This window comes from Zeus faber (genome assembly GCF_960531495.2).
Source record: "Zeus faber genome assembly, chromosome: 6".
NCBI lineage: Eukaryota > Metazoa > Chordata > Actinopteri > Zeiformes > Zeidae > Zeus > Zeus faber.
This window is the reverse complement of record NC_137201.1, coordinates 26,455,839-26,481,708: the sequence shown is the minus strand read 5'-3', so window position 1 is coordinate 26,481,708 and position 25,870 is coordinate 26,455,839. Positions and strand designations below refer to the sequence as shown.

The 25,870-nt window shown below is 43.0% G+C and overlaps 1 protein-coding gene across 1 annotated transcript; it reads left to right on the top strand.

Annotated features, from left to right (window-relative positions):
* The first annotated feature begins 955 nt into the window (after nucleotides 1–955).
* Nucleotides 956–24,960, top strand: LOC307231109 (lactadherin-like). The gene is made up of 11 exons (XM_080001678.1): nucleotides 956–1,089; nucleotides 8,193–8,315; nucleotides 8,864–8,995; nucleotides 9,704–9,736; nucleotides 15,538–15,651; nucleotides 16,805–16,986; nucleotides 18,117–18,272; nucleotides 18,865–19,009; nucleotides 20,318–20,502; nucleotides 20,960–21,115; nucleotides 21,639–24,960. The coding sequence occupies exons 1-11, from the start codon at nucleotides 1,008–1,010 to the stop codon at nucleotides 21,780–21,782; spliced, it is 1,452 nt and encodes a 483-aa protein (XP_079857804.1). The 5' UTR covers nucleotides 956–1,007; the 3' UTR covers nucleotides 21,783–24,960.
* Nucleotides 24,961–25,870: the final 910 nt, after the last annotated feature.

Below are 25,870 nucleotides of genomic sequence, written 5' to 3'. Positions count from 1 at the left end.
CACTCAAGAAATATAGATTTCATATCAGGGCAATGGCGGTGTTTGCATGTTTGGAGTGGGCCGCATTGTAAGTGAATGATGATAATAATAATCCGAAGCCCTCATGTCGTTTTTTTTCCCATGTCACCATCTCGCGGATGCACAGCATTAAGTCTGTCCTTTCTTTCTGTCAATGCAGCGTAAGCTGACGGTCCGAGATGGACACGTGAGATTACCCACGGACTGAAAGACTGAAATGCGGATGGCTTTCCCTTCCAGTCTGACAGCTCTCAGGATGACGCCCACTCCCTTTGACAACAAGGGAAAATCAAACCTGATCCGCCGTCGGCCGTCGGCTCGAGAGGCGCCCACATCTCAACCTCTCGGCACAGCAAGCTGCTGCCCCCCCCCCCCCCAGCTGCATTTCAGAGGAGGATTCAATGCACGGCGCCGTCATGGGAATCTCCACCGGGCGATCCAAGAACCGGGCTCGCTGAAGAAATATTCTTGGGGTGGTGGAGTTTTTGATTGTTGATATTATTAACCTGGCAACTGACAAAAGCCCACCTAAATAGTTTGTGTGTGTGTGTGTGGGTGGGTGTGTGTGGGTGTGCGTGTGTGGGAAATACCTGTGTTTTTAAACATAGTTGGATGTATAACATAGTTCCACGTCCTTTTGGCTGCCGACAACAAGGCTTTCGGGTGACAGCCTCCCACGCTGCCGTTCGCGGTGCCGCCACAATTCGCCTTTGAAGTCGTTCCTCTGGCCGGGAGGAGGAGGAGGAGGAGGAGGGGGGGGGGCGGGGCCACAATTATAAAGCTCGATCTGATTGGCTGCTCGCCGGGGCGCACGTGCTGCCGCCTCTCCGCCTGCCGCGTTTCCAACGCACGACAACCGGAGAAGCGGCGGCGGCGGCGGAATCCTTCTCCTCGTCCGCAGATCCACACTGTCCCACACACACTCACACACACCCCCCCCCAAAAAGAACCCCCCAAGAACCCCAAAAAGCAGCGTGGAAACGGGAAGCATGAAGACGCAGACCCCCTTTTCACTCCGTCTGCCGCTTTTTGCCGCTTGCGTGTTTTCCGGCGTCGTTTCCACCGCGCACGGTAAGTTGCTCTCCGTTGTTTACGTTTCGTCGGTCGCGTCCCCGGACGCGCCGCCGGCCGCTCGACAACAGTTGGGCAGAGTTGCGTTTCACTTTCGGGACGTACGACGCATGTTTGCCGGGCGCAGGTCCCGAAAGTGAGTGAACTTTGGGGTTCACTCACAAAGTGGGAGAGAGTACAAAATATGAATGTTGGCGTTATTATACAAGACAGCGGTACTAGCAACCACACTGCCACTTAGGTGTGTGTGTGTGTGTGTGTGTGTGTGTGTGTGTGTGTGTGTGTGTGTGTGTGTGTGTGTGTGTGTGTGTGTGTGTGTGTGTGTGTGTGTGTGTGTGTGTGTGTGTGTGTGTGCGTGCGCTCTATTCGTCCCCTGTGCGAAATCGCAGATTTCTTTAGACCGTTTTGTTTTTAATGCTCAATGTCAGAACTTCTTGTTCGTCTCCAAACCTTTTTTTCCCCAATTTGTGTCGATTTTCTCAACCAGAAACACACTTCGGCGGCCCTTCCTGTTGGTCATTTCTTGTTGGTACAGTATGTATTCAATCCAAGACTCACTCCCCGGGTGATTTCAGCGCAAAGTGTTTTTTTTCTTTTAATATAAGCCCTGCAGCCCGTACACGCAGGTTATTATTCTTGACCATGTTGGATTAATGCCACGGGGCAACTGCTCTTGTTTACATCTGCGTGCATCCAATGCAAGTAGGGCGGTGGACAATAGCACGAAGCCATGAATGTGTCCCTTTATTTTCTTGATCTTTTTTTTCTTCCTTCCAGACCAGAGAGAAGGCATTACTGTACGCCACCCCATAAATAATGGGACATTTTCTTGTTGAGGCTTGTTGTCTGGAACACAAGAAAACAACTGTTATGATCGACTGATAATTGTGCAATACTTCAGACCCTCATTCAGCTGTTTTGTCATGTTGGACATGATATGGTCTGGACATTAACAGACCTGCCTACCGTCGTTTCCTCCCTAGAAGTTTCGTTAAACGAGGAATGGACGAATACTCGATGGCTTGTTTTTTCTTCAAGGTCACAGAACTGAATAGCAGGATAACAGGCGTGGCTGTAGCCGCTGACCGTAATGTTGAGTCACTTCTCTCGAGATGGAGTTGAAAATAAATGGCCACTTCCACTCACTAATGAGAGAGAGTTTACACGGAAGGAAAAAAGCTTTGGTTTGGGCTGATTAGGCTCAATGAATTTGCTTATTACTCTTCTGTTAGCAGCTGAAGGTAGAAAAGTGCAAGTTGTTGTTCTGCGTCGGGGCTGAGGTAGTCTCTTCTAACAACAAGACCACTTTGGGCTGCAGAGTAAACCCGGGCTAAATATAGCCAGATGCAGGCCAAAGTGTGTGTGTGTGTGTGTGTGTGTGTGTGTGTGTGTGTGTGTGTGTGTGTGTGTGTGTGTGTGTGTGTGTGTGTGTGTGTGTGTGTGTGTGTGTGTGTGTGTGTGTGTGTGTGTGTCTGCCTTTATGTTTGGTGTCTATATCCAACTGTGTTTGTTTGTTTGCATGATTTATGACCCTTTGGAAACAGCTTGACCTCTCACCTGTTAGATCTCCCACCATCTGCCAGTATGGGTTCTTCCCTCAGGGGACTGGTCTCATTTAGCCATGATGACTTGATTACTTCTCCCGCCAAATTCCCCCCAGAGGGGAAAGGGTTTTTTTTGTTTTTTTTTTAACACATGATAAATTTTAAATGGCTTCCTTCATAAATGTTTTATCACAATATGGAATAACTTCTAATTCAGGATCCTCTATTAATGTCTGTCGCCCCACTTTCCAATCTGTCATGTTGAAAGTTTTTTTGCAGTCTCTCTTTGATCACAAAGGAGAATCCTCTCGTCCAATAATAGCATCAATGCACAGGAATTCATCTTTGTAGCATTTGGGCTGTAAATTTATCTCAATTTTTATTCAGATGTTGAATAGAGAGTGGAAAGGCAGTGCATGATGCATATCACTGTACATATTACATATTTCATGCATACAGTACACACAATACTGGCCATCTTTTGACAAGCCTTTCAATTAACAGTAATGCAGGCTATTTGACTGCTGATTCTGCAGAGTTATTTTTCCTGGCCACTCTTCCCTTAGGAGAATACCTTGTTGTCTTGTTGACAATGTGTGAGTTTATTTTTAGACGTAATTCTGTTTTTTGTTTTTGTGTAGCAGATGGCTGTCTCCTAGAGTAGTACTCGCAGTTTACAGGAAGCGCACCTGCACCTGGTTTCCTGTCTGTCTTAGTACTGGGAACAGTCACCTACTTGGCTTTGAGTCATACCATCATGTCCTTTTACCCTTTCCCAATCCTTGCATTCCTTCGTGATGCTGTTGGTCACTGAATTTACTACGGAAGGTGCTCAAAATGGACAGTAGAAAGGTTCTTTCTACATTCTTTTATGTTGTTTCTCCGCTAACAGCAGCAGGAACGTCAACAATGTAGAGTGCAAGGAGTTGGACTACGTTTTGTGTGTGTGTGTGTGTGTGTGTGTGTGTGTGTGTGTGTGTGTGTGTGTGTGAGTGAGTGTGAGTGACGCAGACCCCTCCTGGGCTTTTTGGAACACTGAGTTCCCACGGCAGTTAGCCCGCCAGGCTATACACTCCACATGGCAGGATGGTCAGCCTGACGGAGCAGAAGGCACTAAGGCAGACATGTTTGCAGGCTCCAGTACACATCAGATATACATATGCAGACTCACACACATTAATAAGCTGACATAACCACAGGCACATGTTGATGCACATGCGTCTGTTCTTCCACACATCCATATTTAGCATTTATTTAACCATTTGGTCTCAGGTTGTGGCGCTTTTGACATGTCAACATGAACATCAGGTTAATTTCATCAAAGCCCTCTAAAACTGTCTCAACATGTCCCTTGTGTCTGTTCTACCCTGCTTTACTTGATTCGTGAGTCTTTTAGACAAAAAAGACTTTCTCATGGCTGCACCGTGTGCATTAGTCCAGCTCTTCCAAGGCCATGTTTTATCGTTGAACCCCTTTCTCAAAGGCTACAGCCGCCACAGAGAATTTTGTTGCACATCTAATCTGCCCGCTTATCTTGAGGCGAGTTTTGTCAGCCTGCCAAGCGTCCTCACCACGACCCCCCCCAGCTCTACTCATGTCCTGAAGTAGCTCAGACCCGCTCTCCCCTCCTCCCGCCCCAGGAGCACGGTAGGCTGTTTTTTCTGCACAAAAACTCTAAACAGCTCTAAACAGCTGCTCACAAGGTACTTGCTTGTTGTGTGGTTGTGCTGCTTTTTGAGCTGTCTCTCTGTGTACGTTCAAATTTATTTATTTATTTATTTTTCTTTCTGCTCTGTAGTCCACCCCCCCCCCCCCCCCACGGGATCTGATCTGAGCGTGGGTCTGTTAACCTAAAGTGCTGGCTAATCCTCACAGAAGCAGCAGCAGATTAATATGGAATGACTCCCCATCCCTGGAACCTTCTATAGGAAACCGCTCTCTGCTGTCTGGTCATGGGTCTTGTCCTAACATGGTTTGACATGGTCTCACGCCAAACTCAGCCCCGTCCTGAAAAAATACAGGCATATTTATTGATGTGGTCATTATTTCTTACGGTGAATAGTCGACCGTAAAAGGGCCTGATGTTCTATTTCATAATTTTTTTTTTAAGGAAGGAACGTTAATACACTGTTTGTTTTAGGTTCATTTATTGGGTTTTTATTTATTGAGAAGCTTTTACTCTAGAGATGTTTGAGCATGTCCAGTTTTGGTGATGTGTTCACTAAAACCCCTGCACATTATTACCCACATTTATGCAATTAATTCTGAATTTTTATGCATGTATTAAACATATTTTGATCTACTTGTTGAGGTGACTTTTGTATGCACTTAAAAAGATTTGCCAGCCTGTTGACTCATCCAGCAGATCTTAAGCTTAATTTGCGGCAGCTCCCCCATCACTCTGAGGACTGCAGTTATCTTAGTTTACTCGATTTTCAAGACCCGCAGAAATGCAACCCAGATAGGAGAAAGCCTGGAGGACTGAACTATTATGGACACAAGAAGAGAGGATGCCTGACTATGTATACAGTAACTATGTACATTTGAGGCTATTGGTGGATTTTCTTACATTCCAATTCAATGCGAAAATTCTAGATGGGGTACAATGTTTGGATTCAGCCTTTGTTTAGCGAAAACACAGCAGACCAAGATTGGGTAGTGAGTCATCATGTGGTGGTGATTCTCGCAGGCTGTCTGGTATTTGGACCCCATTCTTGGGCCCAGGAATTATTCTGAAAGGCATGGGCCATGACTCATAACGAGTGAGAAAATCACAATACCTTGTGTGAATTACTTGCCAAGCCAGACATAGCTCCACTTAGTTAAATCCATATCGCTGTGGATCAGGCTGTTTGTTGGCTATTCATTGCCCTATAAACTTAATAAAAGGTTTTATTAAATCCCCAGTTATCAAGAACCAGACATCAATATTGACCCTAAGTCCTTAATTGGCATAGAAAAAGCAGTAATATAACATTTAATAAAGAGAAATCCCCAAAACCTTTTAAGCCTCAGAGACCTTGGCAAATGTTTAATTCTGACTGAAAGAATTACTTATGACCCTATTTTAGAGGCCTTCTAATTTCAACAGAAAATTTAATTAGACTATCTATTTAATCAATTCTGTTATCAATAAAAAAGAAAATTGCTCAAGCCTTTCAACATTTAACACTATTAATAACTCACCTCGTTTGCTCTGCCTTCGAGCTGTCGATGGCATGCAAGGACATGCAAGGGCTTTGTTATTTACAGTTATGACAATAGCCACAGTCTCCCTCTGAAATGAAAGTGCAAACGTTAGTATCATTCATATAAAGTTGACATTTTCCTTCTGTTGGTTCCATTTGTTAATAATAAATAGTAATTTGAAACATTGCCGTTTCACCTGTAATGACCACAAAGATCCATCAGCTCTGTTAAAACCATGTTGTATTTTCTTTTGAAACTTAAACCATTTTTCAACTACATTTCTGTCTTTGTGACATTAATCCTCTGCCTGTGAAACTTAATCTAGTGACATTATAAAATAGCATCAAATTCATGGTATCCCTTTGAGAAGTGTCTTATTCTTCAAAGCATTTTAGTTACAACCAGAAACGGTGATATGCCACTGGAACTTCAGATAATATGCAAATAATTGTATTTTCTTATTGAAAACATATATGTTTAGCAAGACAGACTGTGAAGCTTGCTTCTCAAATAGAACAAGCTTTCTGCCTGTGAGTTAATTAAATGTTCTTGTTGCTAGCTGGAGAAAAAAAACACGTTAGGTGGGCAGATCTATCAAATGTAAAGGGAAGTTTGCTCATTGCATACAGGTAATTCATTCTTTCAGCGGGGTGCACGTGTTCCTTGACACGTAAATGGTTTCCCAAAAGGAGCTGTCTGTGTGAAGAGGAAGGTTGAGTTCTTGTCTGCAGATAAACACAGCAACACTTTGATAAGGATGTGTGGTTTGAGCCAGCGAAGGAGTTGCCCAACTTCCTCCTGGGACTGAGAGCGTACCGAAGGCCATGATACAGGACACAGTGCTGATAAGGGTGGACATCCTTGAGCAATGCTATTCATCGAGTAAGCAGATGCACAGGATGTTAGTGAAATTGATCTTGGATACACAAACACGTGCATTTTTATCTGAACCTTCCTGTTCCCTCAGCAGCAGCACGTATAGTGTAGCATTCCCTCAATCCTATACGCCGGGATGTTATTCAGCCCTTATTAAATTCAAAACAATTTATCGCCTTGACAATTGTCTTATATGGGGGTTGTTCTAGACACAGGAAGTTGGAGGTCTCTCCATGGAGTGATGTTTTTCCAACCGTGTCATTGTGGGGGGGGCTGATTTAGGGGAGCAAAACCTCTGAGAATTATACCCTCTGCAAAACCAAGTGCCCTTCTTTTTTCCACACTTCTTTCTCCTGAAAACATTCCTTATATTGCAGTGCTCCTACAAATCCACTTGTGCGTTAGAAGTTGGTGTATACTATATATGGGTTCAAAGCTGGAGTCTGACCTGGTTTTTATGACGCACATTATAGTGCATAAGCTGCGTATTTGACACTTGGGAACCAAAACCTCAGTTTCCTTGACAGTCATCCAAATCACAAGTGTTGATTTGGGAAAGGCCTTTACCCACTTCAGTCCCATTCAGTAGGTTAGGTTCAAGCACCGCCTCTGTAATTTGTTGGTGTCAAAAACATACGGCGTCATTTTAAAGGGTTTTCTTCCAAAATACTATATGTAATATTATAATCAGGTCAGTGCAAAGTACATTGCCAAAGTAAAGGATACAAATCTTAAACTTCTTCTCTGAACGCTCAGCATTTCTCTTTGGATTTGTCACATTCCTTAATTGCAGTTCAGTATTTCCTGTTTTTTTGGCTCCAGAAAGAAAGGTCTGGAAAGAAAAATGGCAGCCCGGGTCATTCTAGCTGCTGTACTGACCCTGTGTGAGAATCTTTCCTATTAGATATTGTGGTGGTGACAATTGGTCGTGTGGTTGTAACTTACCGTAACTGTGAGTTTCATTTCACCACTATCTATTCTGCATATCACATTTTCTGTAGCCGGGGAGTTTTCTTAAAATTTGTGCTGAACAAGGGAGGGAAGCACCTAATGCAGGAATGTTGGAAGCTCCACTCTGGAACAGCTGAGTAAGCCATGACTCTGTGACTCACACAAAACAGATACTGGATGCTTCCACTAGCATCTCCCAACCGCCCCGCCTGAAGCTGACTCTCTGTCAGCTCTTTGGGCACAAGGGGAATGGTGACTGTTTCTATTTACTGATACAGCTCTGATAAATGAGTGCCAGAGAGCCAAATCCCAAAGTTAATCAACATGATAATGGCCATCATCTTTATTTGTGTTTTCAATCAAAAACAACACACAAATGAATTTACTTGTCTTGGAATTAACTTTTATGCAATGTGGCATCAAGCCACGAATCTCTGGTGTGGTTCTTGCAAGATGAAAACGTCAGATTGCTTGACTCGGCCCAACTTTCTCCCTTGAATAAGCTCCATCTCACAGTATCTTCTCCTCTGAACGTTTCTGCAGGAGACTACTGCAAAGTGAACACGTGCAGCAATGGGGCCACCTGTGTGATGGGAGCGGGGGTTCCCTTCATCTGCATCTGCCCCGATGGCTTCACCGGAGACACCTGCAACGAAACAGAGAGCGGTAACACAGAGTTCAAGTTCCCATTTTCTTTTTGGCATGGGAATGGGTTGCATCCACGATCAAACCATGGTCATTAAAAAAAAAAAAAAAAAAAAAAAAACGCTGTAGCTGTAGCTGTTCATATTTATTAGGCAATTTTTTATAAGCAAAATCTAATATTTTCACACTTGGGACACATTTTCTGAGGCGGGGGTGCTAAAGGTGAATAAATGTTTTTTTGGTGTTAACTCACAAAGTTTTTAAGATCAAGGCAGCAATTATGATATGACCCCCGAAGCCAATGTATTGTAAATGTAGATGCCAATCAGAAAATATTCATATGCAGTACTTTCATATTTAATGTATATTCATAGAAATGCTGTATCAACAAAGCAAAGCAGGCTCCCTTCCTTATCTCACTTCCTGAAATGACAATGACAATGACAAAGATAAAAATGAACTTCTGACTGACCTCCTGCTGAACTTTACTGACGTCCTCCCCCCCTGTTCTTCTCTGCCGCCTCCTCCTTGCCCTCCTCTCCTCCTTACTCCTCCTCTGCCTCCTGAAGGGCCCTGCAAGCCCAACCCCTGCAAGAACGATGCTATCTGCGATGTGACGGGGCACTCCCGCAGGGGCGACGTCTTCAGCGAGTACATCTGCAGGTGCCAGCCAGGCTTCGATGGGGTTCACTGCCAGAACAGTAAGGCCTCCGCTGTCTGTTCCTCCTTTTCCTCTTCAGCGATCTGTGTTTTCCGGTGGGGACGGCATGACAGCTAATTTAGGTTCTGGGGTCAGAAGTTCATCGTCAGCTTCGGTTGTTATGTCAATGTTTTGGTAATCCCAACTTAAACTTCAACTTTCTATCTTTTATATTTGTGGAAACTCTTAAACCCCCCCCCCCAAAAAAACATACAAATGTGCATTAAAAAAATGCAATAAAACACAATCTTAATAATATCTTCTGAAACACATGATACTCATATGCCAAATGCCAAAGTCAAATTCTTCAGCCCACGGGGAGGCCCATTCTCTTACCTGCCACTCACTGACGTTGAGACAGCTGCTGCTGGATTCCCCAGTAGTTGGTCGAAGCAGCCGCCTCTGTAGAGACAGCTGCGGTCCTTACGAGAGCTTCACTACTGTACATTTGTATCCAGGCTGACCCCCCACGGTTCTGTCTGAGAGACGTTGGAAACACGTGGACATGTGCTGTCCTCCTCCAAATGGCCCGAGTCCTGCACACACAGGCAGATGGCTCCTGTGTGTTCAGGGGAAGGCAGCGAAACCAATAGTTGCCAAGTGAACACAAAGAAGCTCATTGAACGGGGTGGATCACGTTTTTTTTTTTTTGTTTTTTTTTTAGAAATGAAGTGTGATTTGTGTTTTAATCTTATGTTTTTACCCTTAGGTGTCAATGGATCAGACCTGAGTGTGAAAAAAGGTAATGGTTGATCAGAGTGTGTGTGTGTGTGTGTACTGTAGATACTTTTCCCATCTTGGATCCAGGTGCTCCCTGCTCTCTTGGCTGCATGCAGGGGCAGAGGAATGTAACCAACACACACATGCACACACACACTCTGCTGAGGTCAGCGTTATTCCTCCCTTTTTATTGAGTCAAGGCCAAACGCTGGGCAATGGCCAATGAGATAACGTAAACCACCCAGTCCTATCAGTTTAACCACTTAGATATCAAAATCCTAATATAAAAGGCATCTCTTAGGAGACGCATTCCTCAACTTAACCCTGATTGGACCAAATGTACTCTTTCGCAGCCAGTTATGTTGTAACGCTTACTGTCTTTTATAACTACATGAGCTGCAGCCCATATTTCAACTCTAAAAGCTCTCATTAGGTCCACCACATTGACAGCCAGGCTTTCTCCCGGTGTGTCGTAAATCATAACTGCTAACAATCCATGCGTCATAGCGATGCACACGGCTGTTGGCAGACCCAGGGAGCCTACAGTACCAGCCAGAGCAAGGACCTTCTCCACTGAACTTGCTCCTAATTAATGAGCTGATTCTCCTTAGGCGGACGATGAGAATTCATCTAAGCGTGTTGGATGACAAACTCCTCTTCAGTGCTGCTGTTGTATAGTGATTCCCCTCATTTACAACTCCTGTTGTGACAGCCTCAATTACTCTCCAATTTGTGTGTGTGTGTGTGTGTGTGTGTGTGTGTGTGTGTGTGTGTGTGTGTGTGTGTGTGTGTGTGTGTGTGTGTGTGTGTGTGTGTGTGTGTGTGTGTGTGTGTGTGTGTGTGTGTGTGTGTGGTTATATTCTGTGTGTGTGGTTAGGGTTATATTCTGTGTGTGTGTTGGACTGAGACGTCATGTGGGCGGGTCTTGTGGTCAATGTGGGTTCATTGACAGAGAGACAGACCTGGGACATTGGCAGAGAGAAACCTGCATTTGCGCCTCCACCCTGGAGGCGTAGTGCACCTTTTGCCGGTTAACACTAATGTGCTCACCCACACACTCATTTATTGAGTTCATAAATCCCGGGATGCACACACAGACCGCACATGCACTCTCTTTCTCTATATAATTTCTCACACACGCACATACAGTACATGCATACGGCTTGTGCCAGCCGAGCCAACAGAAATTGGCGGTCCACACATAGCGCCCGTGACGTAAGCTCCACTGCTGTTGCCGGGCGGAACCGAGGGGTTTGAGGCGGAACAGTGAATTAAATCTGCCCTCCTGACAATGTCACAGTCGCTCCTCAGGTCTGACTGCAGCACTCCTACAAGACCATTTAACTGCCACGTTAAGTGGTCCTGAAATGAGAGGGAGAGAGAGAGAGGGAGAGGGAGGGAGGGAGAGAGAGAGGGAGAGAGAGGAGGAGAGAGGGAGACTTAACAATGGAGAGACAGAGAAAGGGGCAGAGTTGTTCATAACAGTTGACTTCCTTTGGTCAGGGCCAAAGCAGATGGCTGGAAAAGGGAGTTAGACAAGAAAGACTGTTTTCTGTGTACTTGTTCTGATACCAGGGGATGTTAGCGTGTGCGTGCGCGAGCGAGCGAGTCTCTCTTGTATTTTTTCCCGAACTCCTCCCAGGATGTGGTGCTGTGGGCAGACTAGGCTCTGTGCCCCCCTAGGGAGGGTTGTGTGTGTGTGTGTGAGAGACTGTGACGTCAGTGCTCATTCTGTCATCTGACTCCAAAGCTGAGATTCTTACCTTGGTTACTCAGTTTAAACAAAGCTCATTAGAGCCTCTAAACTCACGGTATTAAAATGACACCATCTCAAACAACGTGAGCGCCAGCAAACCACATCCACGACGTGCAAGGGGGCTTTGAAGTCAATATCTCCAGTAGGAGTTGCCACCTGGACTTCTCTGCCACAATTATTTTTAGTTTAGCATTTAATATTTTACTGTGATTTTTGATATACCTTTTAATCCAGTGAGTGTTGTTGCAAGTAAATGAAGAAATCCAAAAGAAAATGTTTGTTCCTTTTTCGTTAATTCACCTCTATTGATAATGTGAATTCTCAGCTGTTTACTGTAGTCACGGAAGGACCGTAGACGAGGTATTACTATTTATTTCTTAGTGAAGTGTTTTTTTGGGGGGGGCGGGGGGGGGGGGATAGGTCACATGACCAATACAGTAAGACCTTAATCTACATACTACCGCTGAGCAGCCCCAAAAGTTGCATGTTCCGAGAATATATTTCATGACATCAGCTGTTCCATCTCAGATCTCCGCACACATGTGGCAGATTGACTTGGAGCTCTGGATTTTGTGTCAGCACTATTCTAGGAGCTCCTGGCGTAGCCAGCTCCCAGTTTACGTGCACACAGTAAATTACACCTCTGGATAAAGTTGAATTTAGCTTCCTTTTTCAGGAGTGGATGCAACTAATTACAACCAGGATTACTCTAACCTCAGAGTAGAGGTTCATATGTGTTTACGTACTTGTTTTTTGTCTTGCGCTATTCTATTGAGATTTTTCATTGTTTCATTTTTTTATATTTATTTTTGTTCCTTTCATTGCATCAATGTATCTTAATGGTAAACTATTCAGCAAGTAATGGTCCTTCATCTTAAGTACAAATATCCAATTCTCTTTCCACATTTTATTTTTAATAAATGCTGCGGTCTTGTTTTGTCCCCATCCCTTTTGGTCGTTGCACCATGGCAACAAGTGGAAGGCTCCGAGATCACAGCTTCCTTTGACGTTGCTGTTGGTAGTGAGACAAACAAACTGTAAAGGGGAAACACATACTATGAGTAACTGCCCTGGGCAAAGCAAAAGGAATACAAGAATACAAGATGGGAAAAATATATTCATTTCCGGGCAGAAGGGCAATAAGTTCAGCAAAGACATTCCTGCACCCGGCTTAACAATTTTTTTTTTTTTTTAATATAATCCAACTCCTCAGTTACACGACATTAATCTGGTGTGCATGTATGGCAAATTCCCACATTAACATAGTGGCACAGCGCTTTTTCAGAGACTCACAAAACCAACAGCCTGTTAGGCCTGATTTGATTGCCTGCTGAGCTAAAGCCATGTGCACCTGGGGTTTGAGATTGTAAAACACATTGGGCCTCATTCGCAAAACCCTTCCTCAATTCTTATTTTGGTCTTAAGAGAAGAGCATGCGATAAATCGACGAGGGATTCATTGATCCTGCATAGGCAGACGTCTTGTTAACACCACGGAGGCATCTTATGTTCTTTTAACAATGTGGGTTCTTAGTTATAATCAGTAGGTCCCTAAGTGTAGTTGAATTAGACATTCTGTCAATAAAATGCGGTTTGGTGCCGGTGTAATTAAGCCATGGAAAAACAGGGAATTCTACACACTGATATCACATCAGGTAATACCTTCCTGCATGCCTACCCACACATATTTTCATATACATATTTACACATTATTTATTTTTATTGTACCATAGATCAAACTCAGGGAGGAAAAAAATAGATTGCAGTATTTGTGGAGACAACCTTTAGGATCAAATCGTCTCAGATGTTTCCTGAATGAGGTCACTGTGGAAGTCACCCCAGCCGCACCGGTAAAGCAGGTTCTGGCTGTGCAGGCCCAGGCGTGTGCCTTCTCTCGGTAGCGGCAGCTCTCCGGCAGTTGTGACAATTATCGCTTGCCGCGGCAACTGACCCTGGCTTTGTATTGATCAGGGCCCAGTTTTCAAACAAGCCTGGTGAGGTCTGTATTGGCTTTTTATTTGCGCTTCATGCTGAGACAGTGCCCCATATTGATAGAAGTGGAAATTGAGTTGTAGCCTCCGTTCAGCTGATTCAGTTATGTTAAGGCCTCATTTCACACAGGCAATGGAATAATTACTCTTTAGTGTGCACTAAATAGATGAATCTTAAAGTCTATCTGCAATCACAGCGTTGTAGTTTACAATTGTCTTACAACAATTCTAATTAACAACTTAATTGTCTTTTTTTTGTCCATTTTCTGCCATAATAATAGTGTAGAAAGAGTAGAAACGGATGTCTTCCTATTGCAGAAGAGCCTTTTATATGCATTGATCATTGGAACATAAAAAATGTGCACACAGTTAATTCTCCTTAACTCATCTGGAAGAAAACAGCTAAGTCCCATTATTTTAATTTCGTCACATAATTTAACATGGGTTTAAAATTTCCCTTAAATTTGGACGTAAATGTATGATTGTGGAATCTCATGACTTTACAAAATGATTGCGATCTGGACAATAATTGCAATTACACAACTGATTATGTAATCATTGTGACAGCTCTATGCAACTTATACAGTGCTGCACCCAGTGGCCTTTTATGCCACCAACATACAGTATATACTGTACAACTCCTACCGATGACTTATCGTCCTAAGGGTATTCCCTGCTCCACCTACTCCGGTTTTCTTCAAAATGGATTAGTTCTCCTTGCGGTTGGCACCTGACCTGACTGCTCCTTCCAGCGTTCAATCCTCTTAAAGTGCCACGAGCCCCAGCTGACACACTGAACTTGCTTCTGACCAGGGTGTCTGTCTGTCTGTCCACCTGTCTGCATTTACTAATGTAGGTCTCTGGGTTGTTGGGAGTGTTGTCTGTGAGTGACTTCAGTCCATATGCCAGAAAGGAGAACACAAGAATCTACAACTTTTCCGATGATGTTCCTAATTACGTTGAATTTAAAAAATGGCAATTATTCTTAAGAATGATGCATCTTGTTTTGTTTTTTTACATCTATACTTTTCACAATGGCGAACTATATAAATTCTGTGTACTGTGTACGTATGAGCGTTTGTACGTTCTGTGTATGTTGGTCCATAGACGGCATATTTTTGTTCAGTTTCTGTGTTGCTTAAAATAGTAGTGATGGTTCATTCTTGGGATGTCACTTAAACTCCACAAGAAGAAAAATGTCATTGTCATCATCATCATGCCTCTTATTCAGACTCTATGTCATTGCCATCATCATCATCATGCCTCTTATTCAGACTATTAAATAGTCTGAATAAGAGGCATGATGATGATGATGACGATGACATTTTTCATCTTGTGGAGTTCAAGTGACATCCCAAGAATGAACCATCACTACTATTTGATGATGACATTTTTCATCAAAAATTCCTACATGGGCTAAAATTTTTCATCTAAACTAAAATTTTTAGTTTGCCTGAAAGAAACTGCCCTGCGTGTGTGTCTGTATGTACGCTCTTTTGTCTTTCCATCGGCCTCTTAGACAGATCAAAACATGGGTAATTGCAGGCTGGTGTGCTGTGAGCAATGAGTAATATGTGTTTGCGCGAAATGTGCAGCTGTGGCTAAATTTGTGTTGAGTTTCTAATTTCCACGGTGAACAAGGAATATAGGACATGTTCAAAGGCAGATTAGTCACACTAACAGTCACCGTGGGCGAGGAATTAAGAGTGTTTTGGTTTATCTGCCGCTGCCTCTTCTGTCCCGACCAGACATGAAGCTAAATGGATCAAGTTGGTATCTAGTTGCTATTGCCATCTAGAGGAAATGGAAGGAACTACAGAAGGCTTTACGAGCCACGTCTTGCTCAGAGAAAGGACTTGCAACACTCACTCTCTCTTTCCTCTACAGTTTTCCAAATTTTCAGAAGCAACAAGCCCCTCTAACCGTCTGGCTAATGCTGCCCCAGATTGGATGCATGGCTGGCATTAACAACTTAACCATTGCAAAAGCATGACGTGCCTCTGAGTCACAGATCTTCGGCTTTCTGGTGAACAATGGGTGACTCCTGACTGAGAGTGATCGTTGTGTTTCTCTGTAGATGTGAATGACTGCGCGGGCCAGCCTTGTCAAAATGGTGGTTCCTGCAGAGACCTGGAGGGAGACTTTGTCTGTAGGTGCCCGTCTCCCTACGTGGGCAAACACTGCCAACTCCGTAAGTGTGTCTGCGCAGGGGAGGGTGGAGGGGCTGAGTAATGTGTGAGGTGTTGTAAATGTTTTTGTTGTTTTCTTGAAAATGTTTTGCCGTTTTATTATTTGATTTCTATTCTCATGAAAGTCCCTTCCTTCCACGAATGAACTCTGGAAAATGTAAGCAGGTGCATCTACCCGTTATACACACACACACACACACACACACACACACACACACACACACACACACACACACACACACACACACACACACACACACACACAACTTAAATTACTCTAATATTCTGGATCCATATGAAATGGGATGTTATTCCAGGGTGTAGAGATGCACTAAGGATGCACATGACCGAAGAAAGACATTGAGGTTAATGTGATTGGGAGTTGAGCCAACTTGCCAGGTTATTAAACTGATTGATGGGCAGCTTTTAGAGAGCGCCTGCTCTGATGAGAAATCAATACGTTATTCAATTAGAGATAAAAGGAAAACCACTCTCCTCTTAAGATATTTATACAGTTATTCATAGTTTAAAACTTACGGTTTCAGATCGATTAAATAACCTTGGGCTGTGGCCTGCAGTGTAGTAGGACCGATTTGGAGGAAAACCTGTCTCTGTTTGTGGAGTTTATTATAGAATATTGTTGTTAATTGTTGCTAATATATAGTTTAGTGCAACATTAGATTTATATTTAAAGCATCATTTCAAAGAAGTCAACTATCGACTGTGTCCCTTTTGACCTTTACATATATTGTTGTTGGTGTATTCACTGTTATTTTTCATATTCTGAATCCTGAACTTGAAGAATTGTATTGTATAGTACTAGTCCAATCCATGACCTTTACTCAACAGTATATACTTACACCTTTAGTTTGCAGTGATTGACCTTTAATCCAATTTCCCTCCATTTAAGACATCTAGCATGCTCCCCTGGAGGAAAAAAAAGTTGTCTCTTCTGTTTGATGTTGCGTTCAATATCATGTTTTTGTACCAGAGGAAATTAACACTCTATTTTAGCCTGGTATTACACTGATATCCAAGACGAGGATATGTATATGTCCACCCTTAAATTCACCTTATTTACATCCATTAACCTACATCAACTGGACTGTGAATAGTTGAATAGAGGGATCCTCACGGCCCTCCTCTCCTCCCCAGGCTGCGTTTCTCTGCTTGGCATGGAGGGAGGTGGCATCGCCGAGTCCCAGATCTCTGCCTCGTCCATCCACTATGGCCTGCTGGGCCTGCAGCGCTGGGGTCCAGAGCTGGCTCGCCTTAACAGGAAAGGCCTGGTCAACGCCTGGACCGCCGCCACCTACGACAGGAACCCCTGGATCGAGGTTAGCACTTACGAGTGCAATATCATGTGGTCTCAGGACCGTGCATTACCAGTACACATAACAGTACTATATATTTCGGTTCGTTCCGTTTTGGGTTCCCAACTCTATTATATTAACCATATTATATTAATCTATGATAGGTATTAGCGATGATCAAGTTCAAGAGATTATTTGTCACATACATACAAATACGGTCGTACATATATGCAGTGAGATGTCATGACACCCGGTGATTACGCACAAGCTCTATAAGCTCAAAAAATACTCTAATGTGCGTACGCGGTGCTCGCGCAGGCGGCCGCAAGGGGCGGCGCCACAATCGCGATTCTGGGTTCTATAATTATATAATAGAATTAATTGTCTGTGTTGTATTAAATATACATCTAAATCCTCCTAAATGAAATTTTACCATAACTTATCTCCAGTACTCAGGGTTCCCAAACGAATGTTCAAAGTTTTTAAGTTGTTGGGCATTATCTATCAATCTATCCATCTATCTATCTATCTGTCTGTCTGTTGATCTATCGTCTGTCTATCTATCATCTATCCATCTATCTGTCTGTCTAGTAGTTGAGGGTGAGCGTCAGGAGCCATGTTCACTAAGTTATTGTAATCTTAGCCGAACTGTAATGCAACCTGCCGTTTTTTAATCATGTGAAGACCAACTTTGACTTTCCTAATGTGACTTTATTTATCTTTTTATCTTTCTTAGAAAATGTATCCTTTGTTCACCAATACTGCCATGATTGTCCAGGGGATATGAAGGCAATATTAAATGTAATATCCTTTATGTAAGTGTTATCTTTGCTTCATGTCACAGCTGAGTTCCAGGAAATGATAAAAGCTGGTGGGTTCTTAACATTTCAGTTGATCTCAATCCAAGAATGCATAACGTGATTGTCTCGTTAAATTCGCAAGATCTGCTTCTGCGTGTGTCAGGTGACCGAAGACGCTACGACTATTGTGATACCAAACATCTGCTTTTCCCCCCACACACAACCAATGGCAAATCCAAAAAATTGAAAGACAAAAAAAAAAAATCTATTTTTATTAATTTTGTGGAATGCTAGTATTTTAATTTCATTATTTGGATTGAGAACTCATGCTGGCTTTTGCTTTCATGGTTGAAGATCAACTTGCAGAGGAAGATGAGGTTCACTGGCATCGTGACGCAGGGCGCCAGTCGCATGGGAACCGCAGAGTTCATCAGAGCCTTCAAGGTGGCTTCCAGCCTGGATGGCAGAACGTACACCATGTACAGTCCTGCGGGGGAGAGGAAGGACTATGTGAGAGAACAACCCAGCACCAAAATTAAAATATAGGCTGAAAATGATCAAGAACCAAAGTACAAGATGTTTTATTACTGTATAAAGTATATACTGCAAAGGTGTTGAAATGAAACCAATAAATTGGTAGCCAAAATGCATGTTGATGTACAGATTTAAGCTAAGTTTGAGATGAAGGTGCGTCCGGGCTCCTCCAGCTTGTAAAAAAAATATTTTGAACAGGTTTTAGCAAATGCTATGCACAATGTCTTCGTTCTTGTACTGTATGGATGTTGATCAGAAACAGGCTTGATGGTAAATGAAAAGGTAAAACCCAGAATATAGGAATGAGCCACTAGAGGGCGCACCTAAATGACATTCCATCCACAAATGAGCCTTACAGGATTTGTGCACAAATAGTCATATTAAGATGTTCACTCGAAGACATCATGTGTGTGTTTGATAATACAAAAACAACACGCATGATATAAGAATACAACCAGCTCTTCTTATTCAATGCATCTACATTACCTATTGAGTTATAAAGTCTGTCCGTCAGAATAACCGTATTGAAGATAACCCACCCTTTATTAATGTCCCCTCATTTTTTCAGGTGTTTGTGGGAAACGTGGACAATGACAGCACAAAGACCAACCTCTTCGACCCCCCAATCATTGCACAGTATCTTCGCGTCATCCCTGTGATTTGCCGCAAAGCGTGCACCCTGCGCATAGAGCTGGTGGGCTGCGAGCTCAACGGTAAATACACACACACACACGTCCATGCACAACACACAGGCAGCCAGGTTGATGTGTTGGCCACTGACTGTTTTCAGTGACCGAGTCAAGCTGCTCATTATTCATTATATCTCAATAAACGTTTTAGCGGCGAAAGTCAGCTAGCGTGCTCCCCTATTTTCATTTGGTGAGATCAAAATATCTCCAATTCCATGTGTGCAGGCGTCATCGGTAGGAGATCAAGTGCAGTAGCCTACATGTTGCAGCTTCTACTTATTTACCATCTGACTAAATTCACCAGTTGGATGGTGGTTGCGGGTATCTTGCCACCCAGCTTGAACCCTGCCCTCTGCAAATGATCCTAATTCTAAAGCTTCCATACCGTGTGGACATTGAAACAAGACAATCTACCAAGATATTTCACAGGATACCTATCCAAACTCCTTCCGTAATCCCATTACAAATTTCTTCAACATCCTCAAGATCTATTATTGAGACCATATGGATGTATTTTTCAATGGACATATTGGAAGGGTTGCATCACATTTGAATTAGATCTTTTGGGAAGTATAGAGTGTTAGTCATAGTTATTATCTGTGTCCCAGTGGCGAGGATAATGTTTAGTTCTTTCAAGTCCTCTCGGCTACAGCAAATATCTAATAATCATGCTTTTCCTTTTATCGTCTGCCAGTGCGGCTCCGGCCAACTCACTGGCCTCATTACGTCGCTGGAAGTTCTCATGTCTGAATGTCTGTCTGACAGTAATCAGATAGTGTCTGTTCCTCTGCAGCCATGCATGCCTTCCGCTTTGTGCTCGGGTGAAAATTTGTCAAGTTTCTAACTCTCTTGGCTTTGGACGGTGTTTTTTTGTTTGCTGTTTTTTTTATGTCTGTCTCTGCCTGGAATTGTGAGTCTGTGCTCAAGAACCGCTATCTCCTGAAAGAATTTCGGGGAAGAGTCCTGTTTTTATCTGGGGAGGGAAAAGAGTCTTTCAACGATTTCTGTTTTTTGATCTGATGACCTTTCTTGTCAGCGTCGTAAAGATAATTATCTCAAACATTCCAGAGGACACTAAAACATGCCGCATTGCATAAACAGCTATTCTACAGCTCTTCCGTCTGCATGGCCTTTTCACCTCCCCGCCTACTGCGGTGCTCTTCATTTCACCTTGTTTTGGTCTGCGCTGTGTCACATCATCGGCCGACCGACCGCGGCTCTCTTTCTCTTTCTCTTTCTCTTTCTCTTTCTTCCCTTCCTTCCTTTGCTCTGTCTGCTCCCCGTCCGTCTCTCCGCTTGGTCTCACCTCCGTAGTGTATTCAAACACGACAGGTTGTTCAGAGCCGCTGGGGATGAAGTCCAGACTGGTGTCGGACCGCCAGATCACAGCGTCCAGCACCTTCCGCACCTGGGGCATCGAGGCGTTCACATGGCTCCCGCACTACGCCCGGCTGGACAAGCAGGGCAAGACCAACGCCTGGACCCCAGCGACCAACAACCGCTCAGAGTGGCTGCAGGTAGAGAGCGAGAGGCGGAGGGAAGTGGGTGTTTTTAGGGTAGTTAGTAGGGTAGTAACACTGGAATAATCATTGACGCACTTGCAGCCAATCAGAACTGAGTATTTTCTTGGGGCATGTAAAATATAAATGTACTATTATCAGGGCTTAGTTTACTTACAATCACTTAATCATGTAATAATGACGAAATGACCTCGCCATACTTGGATTATAAGATTATCAATAATATTTTGAGAAGCTCCCTGCACAAACAAGAAATTGAACTTCACAGATGAATCACTTTTAAGAACAAGCCGATACATAGTAAAATAAAGCCGCTCAATCTATAATTACTAACAGAAGAACAGCACCTGGCTGTGCATCAATACGCCTTGGCAGCAATCCACTGCACCATCTCGTGGTAATGTGAGGGAACTCACCATCTGCTTGGGATGTGAACACTCCTCCATGTCGTCAGGTGGACCTGCAGTCTCCCAAGAGGATCACAGGAATCATCACCCAGGGGGCCAAGGACTTTGGCTGCGTGCAGTTTGTCACCGCCTTCAAAGTAGCCCACAGCGACGACGGCCAGTCCTGGACCGTCCTCAAGGACCAGACCACCGGGACAGACAAGGTTTGTTCATGTCTGGAATCCTGTCCAGGATGTTGGATGATTTATTGAAAAAAAAAACAAAAAAAAAAAAACATCCCTGTGCGTCTCAGAAGTTCCAAATGCTGATACTTTAATTGCCACTCGAATGTCTGTGATGAATCTCAGTACAGTGTGGGAAAAACAGCTTGTTCCCACATCTAAAGTATACGAGCTTGCCTTTCAGTTGTGTCATAATCGTTGGGCCCTGAACAAATGATTCTGCAATTCTGTTTTGCCGCATAATTCCCCAAACTGACATGCAGTTTGTCCTGGTACTAATTAGGTTGATAATAACTTCATTTTAAGCCGTTGTTTTATATGCGGAACAGATCTGACTCTAATCTGACTTGTAATGTTTGTAATGTTTTCCTTAAGACACGGTTTTTATGTTATGTGGACGTCAATATGCATTTCGGGAATTCATTGAGATTGAATTAGATTAAATGTATTTCTCCAGCTGAACTTACATGTTCTGTCCGCTGATTGGCTCCCGTTCTCTGTCCAGATCTTTCAGGGCAACAGTGACAACAACGTCCATAAAAACAACATGTTCAACCCGCCCTTCTACGCCCGCTTTGTCCGCGTCCTCCCTTGGGCGTGGCACGAGCGCATCACCCTCCGAATGGAGCTGCTGGGCTGCAATGAGTAGCTCCACGCTCAGAACCCCCACACTCCTCTACCTCCTTCTCCCCATCCACCTCTCCCCTTCACCCCTCCCCACCTCCGCCCCCTGTGCAGCACCTGCACTGCCTTGCTCTCAGCCTTAGGGGGCAGCAAACACCAGATTCGTACAGCCATCCTGTAGCCCGGCAGGTAAACGGGGTGGGAGAGGTAACCTCTCACAAGGGCCCTGGTTTGTGTTGATGCCACACAGTTTTACATTTATTTTACACATTAATGATCAATTTGTTTTGGGGGGAGAGTGAACTGTATAGTGGTTTCTACATCAGTCCAGCAATCCATGATCCCTGATCTCATCAAAGGATGAGGGTACAAAGCATGCAGCCTATTTTTCTCCTCGTCGTCGTTGTTGTTCTACAGAGCTAGGGTCGATGTTTATCCCACCTAAGCATTCATTTAGACGTGGTGAACCCTGCTACCAGGTCAGGTGTTATAGACTACTGTGTGAGTTGGTGCTACCTGGTCCCTGAACCTGGATCATATCCACCCCGTAACACTGACCACCCAAGACCTGCGGCCGGTGCATGTCGGGTTTGGATTTTGGTGGGTTTGTTTTTTTATCTAGGGAAAGATTAACCAAAAAGGTTTATTGATGCGTTGGTAGAATACTTGGGTAAAAACAAAATGCTCTGCGTCCATGTTTAGATGGCTGATAAGTTGTTCGCGAGGTCGATTAAGGAAAAGTGAAGAACAAAAGTTTATACTGAAAAATGGCAGACATTAAAAAAAAAAAATCGAAATTGCTTTCAGCATTGCTGTATGTGTTATAGTATTCCTAGTACTCGAGGCTAACCTTAGATACGTCTCATTGAGAATCTTTAAATAGGCTTAAAATGTTTAAAATAGACCATTATGTCACCATTGTACTCCACTGTCACCTTATATAAAGATACAAAAATATAATAAATTATAATAAATAAATAATATATGCATATATATTGTTTCTGTCAATGATAGTCAAGTCTGCAATTGTTTTTTCTCCTAAGTAAAGTACCCAAATTCACAAAAATTGTTGTCATATTTTTGTGACAATTGGGAGCCTTAACCCTCCCCCATTTGTTAAACAAGGGGTTTTGTTATAAGTTCTTCTTTGTTATCTTTTCTCGCGTAGACATCTGTATTGGTTCCATGCCTCTATCTTCCAATCTGTTCATGGGATGTCAGCAGATGGGCTGACTAGAACACACACAATGATTTATGGACACAGTCAACTTTTGCAATTTGCTAATGGCCATCGCAGTCATTTATGGAGCAAAGTGAGCCTTAGGCTTAACAACACAGGGTTTATTTGTTTATATATAATTTGCCAAACATGCTGACGGGACAATAAGATAATTCTGCCCATTCTTTTAAAACAGCAAAACAGCTAACCACCAAAAATGTGCTGCCCTTAATTTCCCCCAAATAAAATAAGCAAAGCAGTTTAGAAAGCCATCTTTAAACCACTCTATTGTCACTCAAGCTCAAATACGCTTTTGATTTTTCCATCCAAATAAGATTAACCAGTGTTAATGCCAGAAAGAGTATTCAAAATAGTTTCCTTCCTTGTCTAAAGACTTGTGTTTTGTACATTTGCTTTTTTTGTAATCTACGGTTGTATTACATTATTATAGTAGATATGTGATTGGCTGCTAGAGATGAACGCAAAATGCAATTGGGTAGAATGTAAAAAGTGGTGTTAGTGGTTCTCATCTTACAGTAAAAGCAGAAGTCGTCGAGTTATGTTTCCCGACATTCTCCAAAAAAACATTGAGTAGAGGCGTCGCCGGTCGTTGGGGAGCTGCTCACCACCTCGAGGCGATGGGCAATGTGTTGTGTTATTTTGAGGTTGTTATTAAGAGCTTGACGGCGGTCATCGTAGTGTCCTCTATTCGACAACTTGACCCGTAGACGTATCCTACCGCAGCAGTCATCGCATCAAAAGAGAATTCAACGCGTCTTGTACGTAGCAGCTGCAGGCTGCACTGGAGCTGAGATGCAGGAACATGAGGTTGAGCGACCAGTGAAACGCTGCAGGTAGAACACGTCTCATGAGGTACTCGCTTGGCTGTGCTTTCACATTGGACCATCCACTTTTACCTTATTTAAGAGCACTTTCTGAATTTGATGTTTTCTTTTTTTTTTCAATACTATGAAACCAAAATAAAGTATTTTGTTGAAAAGTATTTAATATGTTTGCTATTTGAAGTGAGGGGTTTAAGGGTGAAAAAAATAATAGTTTCTCTTTGCTCAAGTTTCTGCAGAGAACAGCTTAGCTGCGGCCCAGGTTATCAGAGCCTCGGCAGCTTGGGCTAATCCCACTCCTCAGTCTAGTATTAGGATATACTGTACATATATATTGTATTTTTTTTTTTTTACCTTGATTTGTTTAAATTAATTGATGTAACAAATGCTCCCAGCAGACGCGGCCGGTGCCATCCATTTCTTACACGCAGATTCCACAATTATGCAGCCGTTTTAAAGCTGTGGCCCCACTGATAAGACCAAAGGGGAGCCGCATTAAAATAGATTTTTATGGTTGTGCTGGACATGCGACCTGACACATAATCTGATGCTATCTCCCAAGTCACAATATTATAAGCCTTTCTACTCCAAGATTTATTAAAAAAAAAAATTATTATGAGTCCATGCAATATTACACTGTACTTATTTTGATAAAATAAATAAACAAACGTAAATGAACATAAATTCATCAAAAGGTTGCTGAAAACGTGAAAAAAGAAATGTATAGCAGCGGAGTCATGTGCCGCTGTTTGGGGGAGGCTTGTGTCAAACACTGTACAATATTTATTATTGTTGCAGGTCGTTGCTAGAGAAGTAGGCGATGTTCCCTAGGTCTGCATGCGTTGTGTTGACTGGTATTACAGTTGCAGGTAACAAATTTCGGTTTATTGGTGACCAAGATTTCATTTTTTTTCTTGTCCATCCGCATTCAAGTACAGTGGATTTTTTTTTTCTCTCCTGTTAAGGTTTTCCACGATGAAACAAATAACAATGTGTTTTTTATGCTATTTGGAAAAATAATTCTTGCTGTTTTCAAGTCGTTTTAAATTTTTTTTTTTTTTCATGTTTCTAAAGAGTTTCCCTAATGTTTGGCCTTTGTATATTAAAATTGATTAATGAATAAATACATTTAAATAAGGCAATCCTGTGGAATTAATTCCAACTGCGTCCTATTTGGCCTGTACCTGTATATATTGGAATGGGATAAAGATGAGCAGGATTAAGGATGTCGCTGAAACGCACTGAATTCATTGCCGCCACTTTCCATTTTATAAGGTGGAAGATCAAAAGAGCAAGGCGTTGTGGGATCGTTGTGCCTATTTACCATTTATACACCCTAGGGGCCTGATTCCTTCTTCTGCTGAGGTTCAATCTTCTGGGGGTGTCATTACCCGCAAAGGGCGTCCTCAGAAATCCCCATCTCATTTTCCGTGAAGGCTGTGAAGGTCACAATAAAAGCTTAAATCTTTAGCAAAGGGGAAGCCTCACAATTATGTGGGAAGGAATCCACACCCTGACCTTAAGTGGGGGTGGAACCAAATTATTATGGTTCTTTTCAGACGGTTTGTTCCTTTTTTGTGGCCGTCCATTGGCGCCCCAGGTTCTTTGCCGCTGCAGCAGCCGAGGAGGTCTTTATAATTGGATACCGACTGTTTTTGAAATGCAAAACGTTAATCAAGCCTTGCCTAATTGAGTGTCAAGTAAGAAAATAGAAGGTTATTATGATGGAAGTCGAGGGTTCTCCTCTCGTCTCCTCGTAGCTGTGGTGCAGACAGACCCCCTGCTCGGTATCGGCTGACTGACGCTCAGTAATGGCACCTTTCTGTCGTGGATTCCCTTCAAATCTTGTTCGATCGTCCATTCCTAAATACGTCCTCATTACAAGTCGTAGATGGCGTTTCAGGAGAGCGCTGATGGCGTTGCATACGTCGTTTCTATGAATGGTGCCGTCCTGGTCCAACATTTTACTGGAAGGTGCTTTTTGGAAAAGCCTTGATAAAATGTAATAGCTTCCATAGGAAAAGGTAATAAAAAGAGTAATAAAAATTAAAA